A 15,199-nucleotide genomic window follows, 5' to 3' on the forward strand; every position below is an offset into this window, starting at 1 on the left:
CGACGCGGAAGCTCGGGTCGTGCGTCATCTCCGCGCGCCGGAAGCTACGCCCGAACTTCCGGCGGCGGGGGTCGAACTGTCTCACAGTCAGGGGCCCAACAGCCCCGCCCCTCGCTCCCGCAGGGATACGGAAAACTCCTTGTGGCCCGGTGCTGCCCACCTACGTGCACTTTTCGGACCCTCTCGACTTCCTGCGACTGTCCTCTACTGCCACCCTCCGTCTGCTGGCAGTCTGCTGTGTGCCACGCCCTGAGTTGGGCACCGAGGGTTCCAAAATGAGCATAAAACAATCTGTTCTATGCCATTGGAGCCCACCCTGAATCACACTTAGAGCTTGTGACTGGGGAAGGTGTTACAGTTAAAAACTCTATATAGAGTTAGATTACCTCGTTCCGTAGGTCTCTTTCCCTACATACAGTGCAGTCATTTCAGGCATATTCTTTGATCTCTTGTATTCCATTTTCCAGATTGCGAAAGAGTCATACCTATTCAAAATTGTGAGAATTAAGCCAAAAAATATAAAACAAAGCATTTAGTGCAATGCCTGGTACATAAATGAATTTCAGCTATGTTTGTTTCATCAGATCTAGAGATGAATCAGTCATCTGTGTGTTTAGGAAGCTCCATAAGTGACTTCCATAGCATTGTTGAGTCCAACAACAACAAAAAAGGATCTAATGGAGGTTTCTTAAACCAGGGGGTAATAATACCAAGTTTTCGTTATAGAAAAATTAATGGCAGTCTAGGCTTCATTTTAAGTCAGTTGTAGCAATCCAATGTAGAAATGATGAGGACCAGAACTAAGATAGTGTAAGGCTAGAGAGAATGGGACAAATTCAAGACACGTTAAGAAGGTAGAATGGCGAAATTGGTAAAACAAGAGCAGAGCTGATGGGAAAAGTTAGCAGGATGATCAATTTCCTGGCTTGGGCAACACAGTGGTGCGGTTCAGAAAGAGGGTGGGAAGAGACCACAGGATGAAGTCAGGGAAATAATTAAGAGTGGTTTCAAAAATGTTGAAATTGAGGTTTGTGGGACATCACAGGAAAGAATTGTCATTCAATGTACTGGTATGACATTCACAGAGAACTGGGCTGGGCTACAGATCAAGGTGAAATCATGAATGTGAATAAAGTTACCAGAGAAGTTTCAAGAAAAAGGACAAAAAAAAGGCTGGAAGCAGAGATTGGTGGCAGGATACTTAATTGTCACTTGGGCCCTTGACGGATGTTGGAGCAATGAGCCCAATGAATATGGGTCCCTGAGGATTTCATGGAGCAAGCTGTCACACCAGCCCTGGGCTGCCTGCATCTGGATGTTTATGAGAAAGAGAAATAATTGTTTATTTTTCTAAAGATATTTAGCACTGTTATCTTGTGGCAGGGTGGTTTTTGTTTTGTTTATGGCTGCTTCCAAGGCACATGGAAATTCCTGGCCCAGGGATCAAATCTCAGCCACAGCTGGGACCTATGCCACAGCTGGGGCAACATCAGATCCTTTAACCAACCCACTGCACCGAGCCAGGGATCGAACTCATGCCTCCACAGCTATCCCAGCTACTGCAGTTGGATTATTAACCCACTGCACCACAGCAAGAACTCCTTTTTTCTGTTTTTTTGAAACAGAATCTAATGTTGATAGATGCAAGGATCAAGGAACAAAACAATTACTCAGGCTTTCATAGCCATATCTTCAAATTCCCATTAGATACAAACCTACTTTCTCAGACACAGATTTGTCCCCTCCAAAATGTACATTTGACACCCTCTCGTATACACTGACCTTCTCCGTGATACCTACCATGAAAAACACACTAGCCTCCTGTATACACACAGTGACCTCATATCTTCATATTCTTACCACACCACTAACACAAAACTTGATCCATTAGGTACTCAGTGACATGATCTAGATGTACCTGCTTCATTTCTCCCTCTGACTCACACTGTATGACTACTGAAAATACACTGATCGCTCACTCACAATCATGACCTCAGATTTAACTGTTCCTACCTTCAAATGCAAGCAAACATACTCACTCCCTGAGGTGTGCACATTGGCCCTCGATCAACCTTGTTGCCACCCTCAGGCAGACATGTTCGTTCCCTTCTTCAGACACTTTTGCTCTCCTCTGTTATTTAAGAGAAAGTCTGCTGACCAGTAAATATTTAACAATCACCTCTCCAGGTCAGTTGGGAGGAAGGTGCTCTGATTTATAGCATTTGCCAATTTCCATGGTGTAAATACTCTGACCATGGGCTTCCAAGCTATCATTTCAAACTATCAGTGGATTTACAACCTGCTCACAAAATTCCTGCAAATTTCACCGCTCTCAGAAGCATGCTGCTCTGACCATCACAGGTCATCTCACTTGGTTTCAGTGGCTAGTGAGTCATGGGCCTTAAGGCAAATTGGCTAAGAGCCTAGGCTTTTAATTCTCTGCCTCATGGAGGCAGTGTTGTGCATGGTTTCCAGCTATTGCGTTATCTCAAGTGATTGTGATGAAGCTTTAAATGAGATCACCTTGATTTTTTTTTAAATGATGTCTATAAATCTGAACAAAAACAAACAAAAAAAAAGTAAAAAAAAAAAAACAAAACACGATGTTTAGAAACTACTGAGGAGTTCCCGTGCAGGCACAGCAGAAACGAATCCGACAAGGCACCATGAGGTTTGGGGTTCGATCCCTGGCTTCGATCGGTGGGTGAAGGATCAGTTGTTGCTATGAGCTGTGGTGTAGGCCACTAGCTACAGCTCCGATTCAACCCCTAGCCTGGGAATCTCCATATACCGCAGGCGCGGCCCTAAAAAGCAAAAAAAAAGAAAGTACTGAGCACAATCCCTGGCCCATAATAAGGCAATTGTATGGATTTTTATTTTTATTTATTGCTTTTTGTTTGTTTGGTTTTGGTTTTTTGTTTGTTTGCTTTTTAGGGCCGAACCTGAGGCATGTGGAGTTTCCCAGGCTAGGGGTCTAATTGGAGCTACAGCTGCCGGTCTACACCACAGACACAGCAATCCGAGCCTCATCTGCAACCTATACCACCCGTGGTGGCAACGCTGGATCCTTAACCCTCTGAGCTAGGCCAGGAATTGAACCCGAAACCTTATGGTTCCTAGTCGGATTCATTTCTGCTGTACCACAACAGGAACTCCAGCTTTTTTTTTTTTTTTTAGGGTGGCACTCATGGCATATGGAAATTCCCAGGCTAGGGGTCCAGTCAGAGCTGTAGCTACCAGCCTTCACCACAGCCACAGCAATGCCAGATCCAAGCTGCATCTGCAACCTATAGCGCAGTTCAATGCTGCATCCTTAACCCACTGAGAGAGTCCAGGGATTGATGGATACTAGTCAGGTTCGTTATCACTGAGACACAATAGGAACTCCTGAAATTTTTAAAATAACTCTTTCTGGAGTTCCCATCATGGTGCAGCGGAAATGAATCTGACTAGGAACCATGAGGTTTCAGGTTCAATCCCTAGCCTCACTCAGTGGGTTAAGGATCCAGCGTTGCCATGAGTTGTGGTGTAGGCTGCAGATGAGGCTCAGATCTTGTGTTGCTGTGGCTGTGGTGAAGGCCTGCAGCTGCAGCTCTGAGTCGACCCCTAGCCTGGGAACTTCCATATGCCACAAGTGGCACCCTAAAAAAAGAAAAAGAAAAACAGAACAAAACAACCCTCTCTGGAGCTCCCAGTGTGGCGCAACAAGATCAGTGGCATCTTGGGACCTCCAGAAGGCCAGTTCAATCCCTGGCCCAATGCAGTGGGTTAGGGATCCCATGTTGCTGAAGCTGCAGCTTGCCTCAAGACTGTGGCTCAGCAGCCTCTTCAATAAATGGTGCTGGGAAAACTGGACAGCCACATGTAAAAGAATGACATTAGAACACTTCCTAATACCATACACAAAAATAAACTCAAAATGGATTAAAGACCCAGACATAAGATCAGATACTATAAAACTCTTAAAGGAAAACATAAGCCAAACAATCTCCTACAGCAACATCTTCTCAGATTCACCTCTTAGAATAATGACAGTAAAAATAAACAAATGGGACTTAATTAAACTTAAAAGTTTCTGCACAGCAAAGGAAACCCTAAACAAAATGAAAAGACAACCCACAGAATGGGAGAAAATCTTTGCCAATGAATCAACTGACAAGGGATTAATCTCCAAAATTTATAAACAAAAAATTTATAAACACCTCCTACAGCTCAATTCCAAAAAAACAAACAACCCCATCAAAAAATGGGCAGAAGATCTAAACAGACAATTCTCCAAAGAAGACCAGAAAACACATGAAAAGATGTTCAGCATCACTCATTATTAGAGAAATGCAAATCAAAACTACTACGAGGTACCACCTTACACCACCCAGAATGGCCATCATCAAAAAGTCTATAAACAATAAGTGCTGGAGAGCATGTGGAGAAAAAGGAACCCTATGACACTGTTGGTGGGATTGTAAATTGGTGTAACCACTGTGGAAAACAGTATGGAGATTCCTCAGAAAACTAAAAAGAAAATTACCATTTGATCTAGCAATCCCACCCCTGGGCATCTATCCGGAGAAAATCATGACTGGAAAAGACACATGTACTCCGATGTTCATGGCAGCACTACTTGCAATAGCCAAGACATGGAAACAACCTAAATGTCCATCAACAGAGGAGTGGATCAAGAAGATGTAGTGCATATACACAATGGAATACTACTCAGCCATTAAAAAGAAGGAAATAATAGGAGTTCCCGTTGTGGTGCAGTGGTTAATGAATCTGATTAGGAACCATGAGGTTGTGGGTTCGATCCCTGGCCTTGTTCAGTGGGTTCAGGATCCGGCGTTGCTGTGAGCTGTGGTATAGGTCGTAGACACGGCTCAGATCCCACGTTGCTCTGGCTCTGGCGCAGGCCGGCGGCTCCAGCTCCGATTTGACCCCTAGCCTGGGAACCTCCACATGCCGTGGGAGTGGCCCTAGAAAAGGCAAAAAGACAAAAAATAAAATTAAAAAAAAACGAAATAACAGCATTTTTAGCAACATGGATGGACCTAGAAATGATCATGCTGAGTGAAGTCAGTCAGACAATGAGACACCAACATCAAATGCTATCACTGATGTAAGGAATCTAAAAAGAAAATGCAATGAACTTCTTTGCAGAACAGATACTGACTCACAGACTTTGAAAAACTTGTGGTTTCCAAAGGAGACAGGTTGGGGGGTGGGGGGGTGCACTAGAGGTTTGGGGTGGAAATGCTATAAAATTGGGTTGTGATGATCATTGTACAACTCAGTGGGTTGAGGATCCAGCATTGCCATGAACTGTGGTGTAGGTCACAGACACGGCTCAGATCTGACGTTGCTGTGGCTGTGGCGTAGGCTGGCAGCTGTAACTATAATTCGACCCCTAGCCTGGGACCCTCCACATGCCGGGAGTGCGCCCTAAAAAAACAAACAAAAAGACTGCAGCTCAGATCTGATTCCTGAGCCAGGAGCTCCTTATAGCACGGGATGGGGGTGGGGGGGCAAAAATATATATATCCCTTCCTGATTCACTGACCCACAGAGATACCCACGACTGCAGAAATACAGATCTGATCTTCTCCCCAACACAATCCGTTCTCTCATGGAGAATCATTAAAATATGTCCTCCGAGCCATGCTGCACATTGTGTGGTACATTCTCTTAGAACTCTAGGAGTTTACAGGAGAGGAAACTCAAAATGTTAGAACTAGGAGAGATGGCGAACTGGCAACCCTTAGGCAAATTCAGCTCTCAAAATTTTGTTTGGTCATCATTTTGTTTGGTTAGGGGTGCAGTTCTTTTCCATTTTCGCAGCCCCAACCTCTCTTTTACACACTCCCCATTTTGCTCATTTAGGTTACTGGCCCAGCCTTTCAGCCAATCCACTTTGCTACTCTATCCGGCGTTGCCATGAGCTGTGGTGTAAGGTCACAGACTCGGCTTGGACCCAGCATGGCTGTGGCTGTGGTGTAGGCCGACAGGTATGGCTCCAATTCGACCCCTGGGAACCTCCATGTGCCACAATTGCAACCCTAAAAAGACACACACATTAAAAAAAAAAAAAAAATCAGGAGTTCCCATCATGGCTCAGTGGTTAACGAATCCAACTAGGAATCATGAGGTTGCGGGTTCGATCCCTCGCCTCGCTTAATGGGTTAAGGACTGGCATTGCCGTGAACTGTGGTGTAGGTTGCAGACGTGGCTCAGATCCGAGTTGCTGCGGCTCTGGCATAGGCCGGCAGCTCCAGCTCCGATTAGACCCCTAGCCTGGGAACCTCCATATGCTGCAGGAGCGGCCCTAAGAAGCCAAAAAAAAAAAAAAAATCCCAAAACATGAACCTAGTTTTGAGACCTTGCCTCTGCCCACCTGCTCAGTCTCTAGTGGTACTTTTCTCCCCATCAGTATACATTTTGCTGTATACTGACAATACTGGCTGATATTTATTAAGGCTCCCCTCACCCTTTGGCCATTTTATCCTTCAAATCTCATTCAGCTTAAATGTCACTTTCTCAGAGGGACCCTCCTGGATCCCCTCTCCATCTGGATAAGGCTTCACTGTCCTCTCTTGGCTGCCTAGTCTTTGTTCACTTGTTCACATAATTCTGCATGTTTAGGGCTGAACCTGAGGCACAGGGAGGTTCCCAGGCTAGGCGTCCAATTGGAGCTACAGCTGCCAGCCTACACCACAGCCACAGCAATTCCAGATCTGAGCTGTGTCTACGACCTACACCACAGCTCACAGCAACACCGGATGCTTAACCTGCTGAGGGAAGCCAAGGATTGAACCTGCATGCTCATGGGTACTAGTCAGATTCTTTCCGCTATGCCACAGTGGGAACTCTTGTTTGTTATGTGATTACTAATGTGTTTGTGCATTTAAAGATGAAGGTCTATATGCACACTGTGATATATGGAATGCCCAGCCAACAGAACCTGCTGTATAGCACAGGGAACTCTATCCAATATTCTGTGATAATCTCTATAGGCAAAGAATCTGAAAAGGTATGTATGTGTGTGCATATATAACTGAATCACTTTGTTGTACAGCAGAAATTTTCACTACTTTGTGAATCAACTTTACTTCAATAAAACTTTTTTTTTCTCCTTTTGTCTTTTCTAGGGCTGCACCCGCAGCATATGGAGGTTCCCAGGCTAGGGGTTGTATCGGAGCTGTAGCCACCAGCCTACGCCACAGCCATACCAGATCCGAGCTGCATCTTCGATCTACACCACAGCTCAAGGCAATGCCGGATCCTTAACCCACTGAGTGAGGCCAGGGATCGAACCCACAACCTCATGGTTCCTAGTCAGATGCGTTAACCACTGAGCCACGATGGGAACTCCAATAAAACTTTTACAAATGGGGGGAAAAGGAGTTCCTGTTTTGTCTCAGCAGGTTACAAACTCAACCAGTATCCATGAGGATGAGGCTCTGATCCCTGGCCTCACTCAGTGGGTTAAGGATGCAGCATTGCTGTGAGCTGTGCTGTAGGTTGGCAGCTGCAGCTCTGATTCAAGCCCTAGCCTGGGAACTTCCATATGCCTCAGATGCAGCCCTAAAAAGAAAGAAAGAAAGAAAGAAAGAAAGAAAGAGAGAGAGAGAGAGAGAGAGAGAGAGAGAGAGAGAGAGAGAGAGAGAAAGAAAGAAAGAAAGAAAGAAAGAAAGAGAGAGACAGAGAGAGAGAGAGAGAGAGAAGAAAAGAAAAGGAAAGAAAAGAAAAGAAAAGGAAAGGAAAGGAAAGAAAAGATTAAGGTCTCTCCCCACCACTAGACTATAAACTCCTTGGGACCAAGGATGGTGTCTTGTCTCCATCATTGCTGTATACCCAGGGTTCAGGCTGTATACCCAGGGTTCAGCACAGTCGCTGCCTATGTTAAGTGCCCAATAAGTGTTTGTGGAAAAAAACAGATGAATCGACAGATGGGTAGGGGCGTATCTCCTTTGCCCTGGGTGGCGCGCGCGCGCACACACACACACACACACACACACACACACACACACACGGACAATGATGCAATCAGTGCTCAGTAGCCACACGAATAAGTTTTGACTTTGGGCACAAAGATTTTATTTTGGTTTAAACTTAGTTTGGTTTCTTTGGGGTATCCTGGAGTGGAGCTGGGGCAGGAGCTCAGTACGTGAAGGGCAGAGTCCAATCCTGAGCTGGGTTTGGTCGGTGTCACGGAAACCTGTGCAGAGTAGAGGGAGGAGGGGGAGAGGTGGAGAAGAGGGTCAGTATCGGCTTGGAGTCAGTAAAGTAAATTTATCCTGGCGCCCAGCCAGAGTTCAAAGGCTCCTACCTCCAGATTACCTTTTTAATTATAAATCATCAAAATGATTCCCAAAAGCACAGAGACTGTTATCCATCTTCCTGGGGAGACTTTCTCACACTCTCTTCTTCACCGTTCTGGTCACATCCATCTCTTCCTTCAAACCCTCGTACAGGAAGTCATCCCAAATTTGTCCCCTCTGTCCCTCAACTTCCCAGAACTGAAGTCTGAATTTATTTTTGTTTCTGTGCCTTGGTGTTTGCATCTTTTTTTGGGGGGGGGGCACACTTGCATCATGCAGAAGTTTCATGTGTCAGGAATCAAAACGGCGCCACAGCAGGGACTATGCCAGATCCTTAAGCTGTCCTACCCAAGGGAACTCCGTCCTCTGCATCTTAATTGAGGGTCCTGTCTGACCCTTCAAGTGGAAGGATCTGTTCCATGGTTTTGTTTTTTGTTTTTTGTCTTTTTGTCTTTTTGCCTTTTCTGTGGCCACACCCATGGCATATGGAGATTCCCAGGCTAGGGGTCTAATTGGAGCCGTAGCCACTGGGCTATGCCAGAGCCACAGCAACTCAGGATCTGAGCCTCGTCTGCAACCTACACCACAGCTCACAGCAACGCCGAATCCTTAACCCACTGAGCAAGGCCAGGGATCAAATCTGCAACCTCACGGTTCCTAGTTGGATTCGTTATTCACTGCACCACGACGGGAACTCCTGTTCCATGGTTTTGAGCCATCCCTTGCTTCTGAGACATAAGAGACGGAAAGACTTCCTAGCTGATGAGATGGATTCAAGGACTACTGAGACCAGCAGCAGCTACAGAGAAGGGCAACGTGCCTCCATCTCTCGTGGGTCCATCATCGAGAAGTTGCGCATGGCACAAGGATACAGGAGGAAAGCTGAGGATAGGATGGGCTCAGGTGGGCAGGGGAGGTGAGAGCAGTGTCTCACCTGGAGGACATTGAGGGAGAAATGCAAGTAGTACTAATAATTGTCCACATGACCAAACTCTTGGTACTCTGCAGATGTTGCTCTCGGCCTGTCCCTTGCATTATCTTGTTTAAATCCCACCAAATCCCCTGAAGTGGTTTCACTAGCCCCAATTTTCATGAAAACCCTGAGGCTCAGAGAGTCCAAGTAATTTGTTAGTGTGTGTTGGGGCGAAGAGCTGAACCCACATCTGACCCCAAAGCTCAAGCTCACAACCACCCTATGCAAGACACCCAAAGCCACCAAAGTCTTACCGGAGTCTGCAGAGCTCCAACTGCTCCACCATCCAGGCCAGCAGCTCTCGAGTCAGTACATCCTTTAGCACATCATCATCACCGGGGTTCTGGGGGAGGGAGCTACAAAGGAGAAAGTCTCCGACAGGCCCTTTTAGACTGGGCCCCACCGCAAGAGAGTAAATACAGGGCTTGGGACTCCAAGATGGCGGGACAGGGTCGGGGGCGGGGTGCAAGTCAACACAGCTGCCTCTCAGTTATCTCAGCTTTCAAAGCTCCACCCAGATCTGTCTGCCTGGTACTATAGGCTCTTCAATAGAGGCAGAGACAAAGAACTCCAGCAGAAGCCAGCCCACCCATCCACCTCGAAAAGTGTCCCCCAGAATGCATTCCAAAACCCCAAGAGATTACTTTGGGGATATTCACTCCTTTTTGGGGGGGGCGGGGGCGCACCTGTGGCATATGGAGGTTCCCAGGCTAGGAATCGAATTGGAGGTGTAGCTGCCAGCCTACCCCGCAGCCACAGCAACATGGGATCCTAGATGCATCTGTGACCTACACCACGGTTCACAGCAATGCCCAATCCTTAACCCACTGAGCGAAGCCAGGGATCGAACCAACATCCTCATGGATCCTAGTCGGGTTCATTAACTGCTGAGCCATGAAGGGAACTCTGAATATTCACTCTTTAGAATGATCTGTGTCATTGATTCCTCAGCTTCCTATGGAGAGGGGCTAGCTGATTTCAGGGAACTGGCCTTGGGAGGGTCCCTGTTCCACAAAAGCTTTCCTGAAGTATGGTGGGCAGAAGAGGAGAAGCCAGTTTCTGAAGTCTCTTTTGCGCCCCTCTCCTCGACTTGGTGACTCTGCACACTAAGTCATCAATCTTGGAAACCCTGGCCCCAAATCCCCTCCCAGATTTGACACCTACCCCTATTCCCCCCAGGCTTCTCCCTTAAGCTTAGGTTGACCTCTGGGAGTTCAGCAGAGACCCCTCTTTGAACTCAGAGTAGAAGGGGATGCTTATCTGGGGCCTAGCCCTGCTCTGGGAGAGTCTGGGAAAGGGAACAATGAGGTGGGGGCGGGTCAGGAGGCCCCACTCCCACCCCTTCCCCTGTGGGCTGACTCACCCCTGCGGCTCCCTCGCCTCCTCCTTCCTGTTAGACTGATGGGCCAGCTCTAGGGCCCGGGCCTCCCTCTGGGTGATGTTGTGTTTCCAGCTGGTAAAATAAAGATTAGGGAGTGGGTGGGGCAAGGGGAGAGTCCATATGTTCTCTGGTCCGAAGAAGCTCCAATCTTTTGGTACCTCAACTCAAGGAGTTGAGGGTACCTCTTTCGCAACTCAACCTCCCCACTGCTTATCTTCAGCTGCCAGTGGGAAGCTTTTCAGAAACTACCAGGCGGACCAAACAATGAGGGCAAGGGACCCAGCAAAGAGAAAAAGAATAATGAGAGCAGTTTATTCTGTTTCCAAAGTCTGAATTTGCCACCATTGAATAGCCATGGGCAGCCACTCGGCTCCCCTGCCCTCATCCCCAGCGCCACCCCACGCCAACTGAGAAGCCTCTATGAGCCCCTCCCCCCAATCTTCCCAGACCCTTCCTCTTAGAGGAAAAGGATTGGAATGTTGCCCTAGACCTGCTCCTAGACCCGACGGCTGCCTGAGCCAGGGTCCTGGGTTGTCTCACTTCCCATGAGTGTCACCTGGACACGTGCAACACAGGGGACAGGGAGCAGGAGGGGTGCACCAAGACTCACTCGCTCTTCTTCCCCTTCTGTGCTAGCAGCCAGTTCACAAAGTCTTGTTGGCGGATCTTGTCCATGGCAATACTGTAGTCACTGATAAAAGTCCCCTCGGCGTACCTGGGGCCACGAGGCTGGGAGCCACTGGCCTTAGTGTGGAATCTGAGGGGCAGGGAGGGGAGAGAGAGGAAAACCAGGATGACAAAGAAGGAGCAGAGGCGGGAGTTCCCATCATGGCACCAGTGGTTAATGAATCCGACTAGTGAACCATGGGGTTGTGGGTTTGATCCCTGGCCTCGCTCAGTGGGTTCAGGATCCGGCGTTGCCGTGAGCTGTGGTGTAGGTCACAGACGCAGCTCGGATCCCCGCATTGCTGTGGCTCTGGCATAGACTGGCGGCTACAGCTCCGATTGGACCCCTAGCCTGGGAACCTCCATATGCCGTGGGAGCAGCCCAAGAAATGGTAAAAAGACAAAAAGACAAAAAAAAAAAAAAAAAAAGAAAAGAAAAGAAAAGAAAGAAACAGCCCATTTCTTGGGAGTCAGCTTTTTTCTTTTTCTTTTCTTTTTTCTTTTTTCTTTTTAGCTTTTTATGGCCTCACCTGGGGCGTAAAGAAGTTCCCAGGCTAGGGGTTGATTGGAGCTGCAGCTGGGACCTACACCACAGCCACTTGAGATTCAGCACAGCTCACGGCAACCCACTGAGTCGGGTCAGGGATCGAGCCTGCATCCTCATGGATCCTAGTTGGGTTCATAACTGTTGAGCTACACAGAAACTCCAGTTTGTTTGTTTTAGGACTGCACCCTCGGCATATGGAGGTTCCCAGGCTAGGGGTCAAGTCAGAGCTACGGCTGCTGGCCTACACCACAGCTATAGAAAACTCGGGCTTCAGGCCACATCTGTGACCTACACCACAGCTCACAGCAACGCTGGATCCTTAACCCACTGAACGAGGCCAGGGATCAAACCCACATCCTCTTGGATCCTAGTGGGATTCTTAACCGCTGAGCCATGAAGGGAACTCCTGGTCTTTAACTTCTGCATGATGTCTCTCCTTGTACCTGTCTGACAGCCGTGCCTCCAGTCTGCTGAGCCCAACTTAACAGGGGCATATGGCCTGTCCTTGCACCCGAGAAGGCCCCTTTACTCAGCAAGTCTCTCTTGGTCATCCTCAAACACAAACAGCCTCCTGCCATAGTCACTCATGATCCTCTCTGCCTTTCTTCCCACGAGTCCTGACAGTCTGAAGCTCTCGTCTAGAGGGTTTGGTTTCCTCTTGGTCCTATATGCTCTGTGAGGACAGGTGGCATTTATGGCCCACTCTTCATGTATATCCCCTGTGCCCGGCATGCAGGAAGCCCACTCTAAAATTTGATCAAGGGGAGTTCCCATTGTGGCACGGCGGAAATGAATCTGACTTGTATCCATGAGGATGTGGGTTCGATCCCTGGCTTCACTCAGTGGGTCAGGGATCCGGCGTTGCTGTGGCTGTGGCATAGGCCCGTAGCTGCAGCTCTGATTGGACCTCCAGCCTGGGAACTTCCATATGCCACAGGGGCGGCCCTAAAAAGCAAAGCAAATAAAATAAAATAAAATTTGATCAAGGGATTTCCCATTGTGAATCAGTGGTAATGAACCCAATCAGTATCTGTGAGGATGAGGGTTCGATCCCTGGCCTCACTCAGTGAGTTAAAGGATCCTCCGTTGCTGTGAGCTGTGGTGTAGGTTGCAGAAGCGGCTCGGATCCCAAGTTGCTGTGGTTGTGGTGTAGGCTGGCAGCTGCGGGCTCTCATTCGACCCTTAGCCTGGGAACTTCCATATGTTGTGGATGCGGCCCTAAAAATGAAATAAATAAGTAATTAAAAGTTGATCAAATGCACGCATAAATGAATGGCGAAGGCTTTTATTAGGAAAGGAGATGCTGTCATCTATTTTAGAAACTTAACTCCTGAGATGTCCTTCCAGAGATCTAACCACAGTCTCTCCTGCTGCAACGGTTGCAAGTAAATATGGTATATAAATATTCTCTGGTTCTAGCCTCACTCAGCACTCCGACTGGAAGGTTTTTGTCCTCAAGCATCTTTCCTCTTGGCCTGGAATTCCTCCCTTTCTCACCCCCCACCCAAAACCGAACCCAGTCAGCCGCCAACTCCCTCTCCTGCACCTGACCCGTTCCTTCTCACACCAACCTGGAGTGACCCTCTTCCTTTTCTCCTAGCGCCACTGCCAGGAGCAGGGACACCAGCAGCAGACAGAAGGTCTTCATGGCCACCATCTTCCAGGGGTTATTTCCTGAGCAAAGAGAGACAAGGACCAGCCTAAGGTGGAAGCTCTGTGCTGAGGGAGCAACCAGCAGAGGGGGAGCGCGTGGGGCCTCTGAAACTTCCAACTCCCAGGATGCAACTTTTTTAAGAGGCTGGAGCAAGACCTTGGGAATGGTGATGGGTGCTGGCCATTAGCGTTAGTGACTAGAAGAGACAGATCCTGGCTGAGAGTGAACCTTCTTTTTTTTTTTTTTTTTTTTTTTCTTTTCCGCCCTGTGGTACATGAGTTCCTGGGCCAGGGATCAGATCTGAGCCACAGTGGGACCTACGCTGCTGCTGTTGCGGCAACACGGGATCCTTTAACCCACTGTGCCAGGCAGGGATTGAACCTGCATCTTGGTGCTGCAGAGACACCACCAATCCCGTTGTGCCACAGCGTGAACTCCTGAACCTGCTTTTTATTTTTTGTTTTTAAGTGGCATCTGAGCCCGGTGGGAGGAGGGTGGTAGGGGAGCTATCCAAAGACCTGTATGCCTGGACAACCCCCTTCCTGGCTCCCATGGCTAGACAGCACAGGCATGTGGTTTGGTAAGATTATGCCTTTAGAGCCCTCCAAAGCTCATACCAGCCAGTCTTCTGGCTCTCAAATTGGCTATTACCTAAATCATCACAGACCTCTTGCCCTCAGGGAAAACCACAAGTAGAACCATCCCACCCTCCCCTGCTCCGCTCTCACTATCTCCACTCAGGGAAGGTCCGACCCTTCTACCGAGAGTTCACCCCGTGTCATCAGGGTGCCTTCCGCAGAGATGAAGAACAATTAAGGAAGGAACTTCCCACCCAAGCCCTGAATACCAAAGCTACACCTAGAGATGTGTGGGCTGCAAGACCTCATCTTCCGGAGTTCCTGTCGTGGCTCAGTGGTTAACGAATCCCACCAGGAACCATGAGGTTGCGGGTTCGATCCCTGGCCTTGCTCAGTGGGTTAAGGATCTGGCGTTGCCACGAGCTGTGGTGTAGGTCGCAGATGCAGCTTGGATCCCAAGTTGCTGTGGCTGTGGCATAGGCTGGCGGCTGCAGCTCCAATTAGACCCCTAGCCTGGGAACCTTCATATGCCGCAGGAGCGGCCCTAGAAAAGGCAAAAAGACCCAAAAAAAAAAAAAAAAAAAAAGACCTCATCTTCCTGCCTTGTCTCCTGGGTGTCAAAGAAACCTTCAGAGCCGCCTTTTATTGGGGGGAGGGGGAGGGGGGGCGGTTAGTCTTCACCTGCAGCATATGGAAGTTCCCAGGCTGCCAGGCTAGGGATCAAATCATAGCTGCAGCTTCCAGCCTGTGCCACAGCCAAAGCAACACCGGATCCAAGCTGGATCTGCAACGTATACCGCAGCTCGCAGCAACCCACTGAGCAAGTCAGGGATCAAAACCATGTCCTCATGGATGCTAGCTGGGTTCTTGGCCCCCTGAGCCACAATGGGAACTCCCAGAGCCACCTTTTTATTTCTCATATAGAGGAAAAGAAAGTGAGCTACTGGGGTGAACATCTTGGGGATGCCAAGACCCACCCCTCCAATGTCTTGTCCACATCTGCATACACCCCCATCCCAGCTCCTCTCTTACCAGGCTTCTTTCCCGGCTCTCCCAGGAGAAAGACAGGACAGGGGGTCTCCTCCTCT

The 15,199-nt window shown here is 48.4% G+C and overlaps 1 protein-coding gene across 2 annotated transcripts in view; it reads right to left on the minus strand.

Annotated features, from left to right (window-relative positions):
- Positions 1 to 8,060: 8,060 nt before the first annotated feature.
- GIP (gastric inhibitory polypeptide) overlaps positions 8,061 to 15,199 on the minus strand; it is a 7,155-nt gene continuing 16 nt past the window's right edge. Inside the window, exons 1-6 of one of the 2 annotated variants that reach the window (XM_005653967.4) lie at positions 15,144 to 15,199; positions 13,451 to 13,553; positions 11,277 to 11,423; positions 10,649 to 10,738; positions 9,540 to 9,641; positions 8,061 to 8,209 (exon numbers count right to left, since the gene is read on the minus strand). The exon at positions 15,144 to 15,199 is cut by the window's right edge and continues 16 nt beyond it. In XM_005653967.4, the coding sequence (XP_005654024.3) occupies positions 8,200 to 8,209; positions 9,540 to 9,641; positions 10,649 to 10,738; positions 11,277 to 11,423; positions 13,451 to 13,536 (435 nt within the window). In that variant the 5' untranslated portion in view covers positions 13,537 to 13,553; positions 15,144 to 15,199 and the 3' untranslated portion in view covers positions 8,061 to 8,199. Of the gene's footprint in view, positions 8,210 to 9,539; positions 9,642 to 10,648; positions 10,739 to 11,276; positions 11,424 to 13,450; positions 13,554 to 15,143 lie in introns of those variants that run through there. The other variant, NM_001287408.1, reaches the window with a different exon arrangement.

The sequence above is a fragment of the Sus scrofa genome, chromosome 12, assembly GCF_054392235.1.
Source record: "Sus scrofa isolate SSC_HxYL_T2T_F1_AM1 chromosome 12, Sscrofa_HxYL_maternal_Yorkshire_Landrace_v2.0, whole genome shotgun sequence".
Classification (NCBI taxonomy): Eukaryota; Metazoa; Chordata; class Mammalia; order Artiodactyla; family Suidae; genus Sus; species Sus scrofa.